The 9,006-nt window shown below is 40.9% G+C and overlaps 1 protein-coding gene across 1 annotated transcript; it reads right to left on the bottom strand.

The window, feature by feature from the left end:
• Positions 1-4,347: 4,347 nt before the first annotated feature.
• LOC137833561 (uncharacterized) lies at positions 4,348-8,721 on the bottom strand. Its single transcript, XM_068641903.1, has 4 exons — positions 8,176-8,721; positions 6,833-7,327; positions 6,272-6,478; positions 4,348-4,389 (listed from the first exon to the last, which is right to left on the bottom strand). Exons 1-4 carry the CDS (start codon positions 8,719-8,721, stop codon positions 4,348-4,350), a joined length of 1,290 nt encoding a protein of 429 aa, XP_068498004.1.
• Between the last annotated feature and the right edge of the window lie 285 nt (positions 8,722-9,006).

The following is a 9,006-nucleotide window of genomic DNA, read 5'->3' as shown; positions in this document are numbered from 1 at the left end:
TAAAATATCATCACAACCTTTACATCACTCCATAATTCAATAAACTTTCTTCACACATCTACTCTAACATACCTCAATCCAAATATACAAACTATTTTCACAATTTCTTATCAAATCATCTTACTTTCACTCCCTCAAATCCCCACACTTTCACTCCTCACTCCAGACACAACACAAAAGTAGAGTGGTTTGACATGTAGTAGTCCGCCAAAAGTAGGATGTAAATGCCAAAATTATTATGTTGAAATTGGTTAATGGACTCATTCGTCACTTTTTAAATTTTTTGTTTTGAATTTATTAATTTTATTTTAGTTATTGATATCACTTTTTAGACAATAAAAAAAGTAAGGAATGTTAAGAAGTGGGCTTTAAGCCTAACTCAACCTCATAAAACCGGCTTAATGAGGTGAGGTTTGCATCCACTTATATACTAGGAAAGGCTCTAATCTCTAGTCGATGTGAGATCTCCAACACACCCCCTCACGCCGAGGCTACCAACTCGTGCGTGGAGATATATGTTATGGGTGGTCCGATAACAGCCCGATAGCGGGTGACCTATCTCAATGTGTTTTGTGCGTTCATGAAATACTGGGTTTGCTACTATATGTAATGCCGCTTGATTGTCACAAAAAAGTAAAGTTGAGCTGGCAAATTACATGGCACCTTTAAATCCTGCAACAGATATCGCAACCAAACTATCTCCAAACAAGTATTGGCCATTGGCGCGGTATTCTGCTTCCGCTGATGATCTTGATACGTTTGTCTTTTTTTTTTTACTTCCATGAGATAATAAAGGAACCAAGAAAAATGCAATATCCAGATACTGATCTCCGAGTTGTTTGACAACCTCCCCAGTCTGAGTCGCAATAAGCTGTCAATGTCAGATTGTTTTCGGATGACAATAACAATCCTTGTCCTGGTGATCTTTTGATGTACTTTAGGACTCGAATTGCGGCATCCCAATGAGGTTTCCGTGGATCTGTATATATTGACTTAGGGTCAGAACCGAAAATGCTATGTCAGGCCGAGTAACCGTGAGGTATATCAGTCGTCCCACGAGTCGCCTGTATTTGATTGAATCCTTTAATAACTCTCCATCGTCTGGTGTGAGTTTTAGGTATTGTTCCATTAGAAATTTGTCTGGACGAGCACCTGTGAGTCCCGTATCCTGCAAAATATCAAGCGCATATTTTCTTTGGGACATGTAAATACCAGCTTTGGAACGGGAAAATTCAATCCTAGAAAATATTTTAGGTCTCCAAGATCTTTAATGCGAAATTGTTGTAATAAACAATCTTTAACACGCTGAATTTCTGTCAAATCATTTCCTGTCAAAAGAATATCATCCACATAAATCAAAAGGACAGTAAATGATGAGTTATTCTGTCTTGTGAATAGAGAGTAATCTGTCTTGGACTGTTGAAATCCCACAGATTTAATCACATGAGAAAATGTTGAAAACCATGTTCGAGATGCTTGTTTGAGACCATAAAGGGATTTGTTGAGTCGGCATACAATGTTCTCCCCCTGTTGATGATGCCCAAGTGACAAGTCCATGTAAATAATTTCATGCAATGTACCATGTAAGAAGGCATTTTGCACATCTAGCTGGTGAGTAAACCAATTTCTGGCTGCTGCAATGGTGAGGAGACACCTCAAAGTTGTTAATTTTGCTGTTGGTGAAAAAGTTTCAGAGTAGTCAACACCTTCAATCTGAGTGTACCCCTTTGCGACAAGGCGCGCCTTATATCTATCGACGCTACCATCTGAGTTGTACTTTATTTTATAGACCCATTTGCATCCGATGGGTTTCTGCCCAGCGGGTAACGGTGTCAAGGTCCACGTTTGATTTAGCTGCAAGGCGGAAAGCTCTTCGTCCATTGCTTTTTGCCAATTTGGATCAAGGATAGCTTGAGCATAAGTGTGAGGTTCTTTGGTGGCTGTGATGTTAGCAAGATATGCACTATGTGTAGAAGAAAATCGTGAATTAGAAAGAAAATGATGCATAGGATACCTGGTTCCATTCGGTCGGTCTTGGGCACTGGTCGAATGATTGGCTTGGGATCCCGTTACGTAGTCTTGAAGCCAGGAAGGTTGGGTTGATGTGCGACTGGATCGTCGAACAGGAAGGTCGGTTGGAGAAGGTTTGGTAATGGGTGCTAAACTTCTTGGCATGGGAGAAGAAGGTTGGTCTACTGGAGGTTCAGGTGTATTATGACAAGTAGGAGAAGAAGGTTGGTTTGATGGAGGTTCAAGTGCATTGTGACGAGTAGGAGAAGAGAGTTGGTTTGATGGAGGTTCAGGTGTATTGTGACGAGTATGAGAAAAAGGTTGGTTTGATGGAGGTTCAGGTGCATTGTGATGAGTAAGAAAAGAAGGTTGATCGAGTGAATGTTGGACAGGAGTGGGTAAGTCAATGTCAATAGTGGGCAAAATACCTTGTAATGGAGGTGAGGATTGTGTCTGACTGTTGGCAGAATGGGAAAACACTTTCATGGAAGATGACATCCCGACTTGTAAAAAAAGTGTCTGCATCTATATCAAATAATTTGTATGCTTTTTTACTGTGAGGATAACCAATGAAGATGCATTGTCAGGCACGTGGATCAAATTTTTGCTTAGGTGAAACAACAGTTGCGTAACAGAGGCAACCAAAAGTTTTTAGGTGAGAAAGTGAGGGTGGTTGATTATATAGTAGCTCAAAAGGTGATTTATTTTTTAGTAAAGGTGATGGCAAGCGATTAATGATATATGTGGCGGTTAAAACACATTCTCCCCAAAATTCTAATGGTAAATTGGACTGAAATAGGAGGGCTCGTGCTGTGTTTAAAACATGTCTATGTTTGCGTTCTACTACTCCATTTTGTTGAGGAGTGTAAACGCAAGTGCGTTGACATTCAATACCTTTTTTGAGAAAAAAATCATACATTGAAATAAATTCCAGTCCGTTGTCAACGCGGATGGTTTTAATAGATACCTGAAATTGATTTTGTGCAAATGTAATGAATGACTCTAAGAGATGTTGGGTTTCAGATTTGTGATTCATAAGAAATAGCCAAGTACATCTAGTATAGTCATCGACTATAGTGAGAAAAAAACGTTTTCCAAAATGAGTTGGGGTTTTATGAGGACCCCAAATGTCACAATGCAATAGATTAAATGGAGAATGAGATTTTATTGTGCTTAAAGGAAAGGGTAGTGAAAGAATATTTTCTGTTTTATTCAATCTGTCTTTCATATATAGCAATGATACATATATATAACCATAGCATTAGAACCGTACAGAACGGTACAGATTCTTTTCTAACATAACATCTGTAATTAAGACTAATTATAGGCCCATTAATAGTGATTATATTCCTATAATTAATTCTAATTATAGACTCATTAATAGTGATAATATTCCTGTAATTAAGTCTAATTAAGTCTAATAATGATTTTGTCCGGTAATATCCCCTCAAGTTGGAGCATGTAAGTCTTGAATGCCCAACTTGACCAAGATGGCTCCAAACTTTTTAGCACCGAGAGCTTTGGTGAAAAGGTCAGCTAGTTGTGTATGTGTGGGCACATAGGATGGAAGAAGGCGCTTGTGAATGATTTCATCTCGAACAAGGTGGCAGTCAACTTCAATGTGTTTGGTGCGTTCGTGGAAGACCGGGTTTTTAGCAATGTGAAGTGCTGCTTGACTATCACAATAAAGACGAATTGGGTCAGGATGAGGAACATGTAGAGAAGTGAGAATGTCTTTAATCCACTTTAATTCTCGGGTGGTCTTAGTCATTGATCGATATTCAGCCTCAGCAGAGGAGGCAGAAACCGTTTGTTGTTTCTGGGTTTTCCAAGAGATTGGGGAAGTGCCGAGTTGAATAAACCATCCGGTGAGAGATTTCCGTGTCAGTGGACAACTTGCCCAATCAGAATCACACCACCCAAAGAGTTGTAAGTTGTTCTCTCGAGGTAGGAGTATTCCTTGTCCAGGATGCCCCTTTAAATATCGAACAACACGAAGAGCAGCTTGCCAATGCTCGGAGCGTGGATTTTGCATAAATTGAGATAAAGCTTGGACACTGTAGGCAAGGTCAGGTCGAGTGAAACACAGATAAATTAACCTCCCAACAAGTCTACGATAAGTAGCCGGGTCAGAAAGAAAAGAACCAGTAGCGGAGCTCAATTTGTAATTTTCTTCACATGGTGTAGTGGCGGGCTTCGCACCCAACAATCCGACTTCAGTAATGATATCTAAGGCATATTTCCTCTGACAAAGGAAGATTCCGTTGGGGGAGCGAGCAACTTCAACCCCCAGGAAGTACTTGAAGCGGCCTAAATCTTTCATATGAAAGCATTGATTTAAGTAGCCTTTAAAACATTGGATGGCAGTACCATTATTCCCTGCAATCACAAGATCATCAACGTAGACTAGCACAACCAACTGTATGTCATTATTATTGAGAGTAAACAGGGAATGATCCTTCGGGGATTGTTGGAAGCCGTAACGAGTGAGAGAAGAAGATAGTTTAGCAAACCAACACCTTGGGGCCTGTCGGAGGCCATATAGAGACTTTTGAAGCTTGCACACTGCCCCTGGTTGAGATTCTTGGAAGCCAGGAGGGAGTTTCATATAAACCTCATCATCAAGATCACCATGGAGAAACGCATTATGAACGTCCATCTGATGAAGCTCCCAATCTTTTGCGGCTGCTACTGCTAGAGTTGTGCGAATGGTTACCGTCTTTACGACAGGAGAAAACGTCTCGTTGTAATCCAAACCCTCCACTTGATGATTGCCAATAATTACCAATCGAGCCTTGAATCTTTCAATTGTTCCATCCGAGTTGTATTTGATTTTGTAGATCCATTTACACCCAAGTGCCTTCTTTCCAGGAGGGAGAGCGGTGAGTTTCCAGGTGTCATTGAGTTCGAGAGCATGAATCTCCTGTGCCATAGCATCACGCCACCGGGGTTCTCGGACCGCTTGAGAAAAGAACAGGGGTTCCTGCTCGGTGTGTAAAGAGGCAAGAAAACTTTGATGATGTTTAGAAAAGGAATCACAATTCACAAAATCATGTATAGGATACGAAACACCTGAGGATTCTGTTGAAGGAGGTGACGGAACAGAGGGGCTTGACGGTATCGTGGTGGCTGCGAAAAAATCGCGTAACCGTATGGAAGGCAGCTTCGCGCGATGCCCTCGCCCAAGGGGAACCGCGGCCGTCAGCGGTGGTGAAGAAACCGACGGCGCCGTCTCCGTCGGACGCGGCGGTGGATCCGCGGGTAGCGTCGAGGCTTCTATACACGGATCAGAGTCGTTGATAGTGTGGTCGAAGTCATCTGTGAGGGTAGCATCCTCCTTGGCTGGGATGGGAGATGCAATGGGTTGGTTGACGATGCATTCATCTAGGTTTGAGGAGGCAACTTCATGAAGAAAATGTGGGTCCGTTCCAGTTTCTAAAGAGTTGGCAATAATTGGGTTTTGCAATGGTGGTGCAGTGTCCATCTTTTTGGCTTCAAAATATGGAAATTTATTTTCGAAAAAATGTACATCACGAGAGACAAAGAAAGTTTCTGTTTCCAAATCAAATAATTTTCATCCTTTTTGGCCATATGGATACCCGACAAACACACATTTTCGACTACGACTATCAAATTTATCCCGCTGTCTATTTTGATTATGAGCATAACATAATGAACCAAATACTCGTAAGTGCGCGTAACTGGGTACACATCCATGGATCACTTCATAAGGGGTTTTTCCTTTTAGAATGGAGAATGGTGTGAGATTGATTAAGTAGCCTGCAGTCAAAACGCATTCCCCCCAAAATTTAATGGGAAGATTGCCTTGAAACCGTAATGACCGAACAACATTCAGAATATGCCGATGCTTGCGTTCGACGCGTCCATTTTGTTGCGGTGTCCCGACACAGGAAGTTTGGTGAAGGATACCTTGTTGAGTGAAATATTGTTTTAGACACATGAATTCGGTTCCATTGTCAGAGCGAACCATTTTAACACATTTGTTGTATTGCCTCTCAACGAGTGTGAAATTTTTTTTCAAAGTCACTGATACCTCCGTTTTTTCTTTTAACAAATAGATCCAAACTGCCCGTGAACAATCATCCACAATTGTCAAAAAATATGAAGCACCACAGGATGAAGGAGTTTTATAAGGACCCCATAAGTCACAATGAATTAAATCAAAAATATTCAAAGCTTGATGCGCACTTAAGAAAAACTTATCTCTCGTTTGTTTCGATTTTTCACAAACTTCACAAACTTTATTCAACTCATCACGAGTACATTTCCCACTTATATCAGGAAGCATTTGCACAATCTTAAATGACGGATGTCCTAATCTTTGGTGCCAAAGTGCTAGTTGATTTTCCATCTTGACATGACATGCTTGAGTCTTCCGTACCCCACGATACCAATAAAGCCCATCTTTCCGTTCACCTGCTCCAATCAGCATCCTCGAAGTGAGGTCCTGTATAATACACAATTTATCAGTGAATGTTACAACAAAATTTTCTTCATCCGTCAATTGAGGTACTGAAAGTAAATTGCATTTTAATTTGGGAACATAAAGGACATTTTTCAATTCAAGTCCTTCTTCAAGAGTCACTGTTCCCTGTTCGCAAGCTAGAACACGTTCACCATCGGGTAACCCTACGGGGCACCCTTGTATAGTTTCCTTTTCACTCAAATTTTCCAGTGACCCGGTCATATGGTTTGATGCCCTACTGTCAATAATCCACAAATCCCAAATGCTCTTACCAGTCATTTTCTCTGATTCATTTGATTTTTGTTTGCTGATCATATCAACCAGTATCTTCCATTGTTCATTGGTCAGACCTGCCATCTCAAGTTTCTTGTCGTCATTGTTGGCTTGACTGTTGCTTCCACTAGCGTGTGCCACATTTGCACGTGTCGGGTTACCTTTGTTTCGCATCCCTTGGCGTCCCCTGCCGTTCCATTTGCCTTCACTTTTTGGTCTGTCACCCCACCATTCGGGATATCCGATCAATTGGAAGCATCCCTTCATGTCGTGACCATTTTTACCGCAATGACTGCACGCCATTAATTTTTCTACCATATCTCCACGCCCTTTTTCTTTGTAGTTGGCCTGCATCGCGAGACCCATGACCAACCCCCTTTCTTCCGTTGATTTGGCCATCATTCTCACTCTTTCTTCTTGTACCAACATAGCATATACGCGGTTCAGAGACGGCAATAGGTCTGAGGCCAGAATGTTTGATCTTACTGTCCCGTAGCTTGCGTCATCCAACCCCATAACGAGTTGATGAACCTTCTCCTCCTCCCTTCGTTTTTCCAACTGACACTCTTGCAAAAAGAAGAAAAGGATACGCTTTATTTAGTGCGGCTTTTGCGCTACCCGCTTTCGAAAAAAACGCGGTGGCATTTTTGAAATTATTTTGATTTACGAATGCGGTTATTTGAATAACCGCATTCGTAAATCAAAGCACTTGATTTACGAATGCGGTTATTTGTATAACCGCACTTGTAAATCAAAGCGCTTGATTTACGAATGCGGTTATTTGAATAACCGCATTCGTAAATCCTTTTTTACCCTAAATTTTGAAGCGCGCCACACACAATTTCAAACTTTATTTCTCGTCTTTGCCTTCGTTTCGCGTTCACACTCTGAGTTCGTCTCCTTCTACTGCATCTGCATTCCATTTGTGCAATGTAAGTTTCTTGAACTCTCTTTTTTCCTCTTCATCTTCACAATTATATACATAAATGTTTTTTGTTTTTCTTATATATGTTTTTTTCCTTGAATTGGTGGTCTCGAAGCACTCTTTCATTGTCTTCGTGGTTTCTTGTGGATTTTTTGGTTTGCTTCGTTGCTGCTTCCCTGTCCGTCGTCGCTTTTGCTGCCGCCACCGTTGTTCGCTCCCGTGACTCTTCATCAATCTTGGCTTCACACAAGATTGACGATGTTTTAAAATTTTTAATTTTTTTTTAATGATTTGGCATATACAAGTGCGGTTAAAGAAAATAACCGCACTTGTAAATGGTATTTATAAATGCGGCTATATAGCCGCATTTATATTTCTTGATTTACAAGTGCGTGTTGATCAAATGCGGTTATAAAGCCGCATTTATAAATTCAAAACAACCGCATTTGTTTTATGTTTCTGCACTAGTGTGAGCACCAATCCCACACTTGCATCCACCACACGTACAAGATGGAATTTTGTCACTGTTAGCAAGCTCATCCCAAAGGACCTTCAATTTTCCAAAGTAAGTTGCCACCACCATTCCCTCCTGCTTGCATCTTGACAAGTCCGACCTTAGTTGTTGAATTCTAGGTCCATTCACGACCGAGAATCTTTCTTTAATGTCTTCCCACAAGTTATGTGCAGTCTCAGCATATGCTACTGTGGATCGTAAGCTTGGTTCAATGGTGTTTAGAATCCAAGAGACAATCATGGACTGCACGGTCCACCAATCTTCAAGGTCGGGTGCCTCATCCTCTGGTTGGATATGTGTTCCATCAATGAAGCCCCATTTTCTCCGGGCACGAAGCGAGATCTTTACTGCTCTTGCCCATTCGTCATAATTTTCTCCGCGCAATTGGACTTGCGTGATTATGTTTCTGGGATTGTCACTCGCGTTGAGATCATATGGCGAGTAGGTCTTCTTAGCACCTCCTCCTTCGTGCTCTGCTTTGTTGGCATTATTCTTTTTTGGTGCATCTGTCATGGTTGTGCACCGTTGCCTTTGCTTTGTGTTTGTCGGGTATCAGAGTTTTGTGCTCTGATACCATAAAAGAATATTTTCTGTTTTATTCAATCTGTCTTTCATCTATAACAATGATACATATATATAACCATAGCATTAGAACCGTACAGAACCGTACAAATTCTTTTTCTAACATAACATCTGTAATTAAGACTAATTATAGGCCCATTAATAGTGATTATATTCCTATAATTAAGTCTAATTATAGACTCATTAATAGTGATTATATTCCTGTAATTAAGTCTA

This window comes from Phaseolus vulgaris, chromosome 6, assembly GCF_000499845.2.
Source record: "Phaseolus vulgaris cultivar G19833 chromosome 6, P. vulgaris v2.0, whole genome shotgun sequence".
NCBI lineage: Eukaryota > Viridiplantae > Streptophyta > Magnoliopsida > Fabales > Fabaceae > Phaseolus > Phaseolus vulgaris.
The sequence above is the reverse complement of the archived record's forward strand: the minus strand, read 5'-3'. Positions and strand labels throughout refer to the sequence as shown.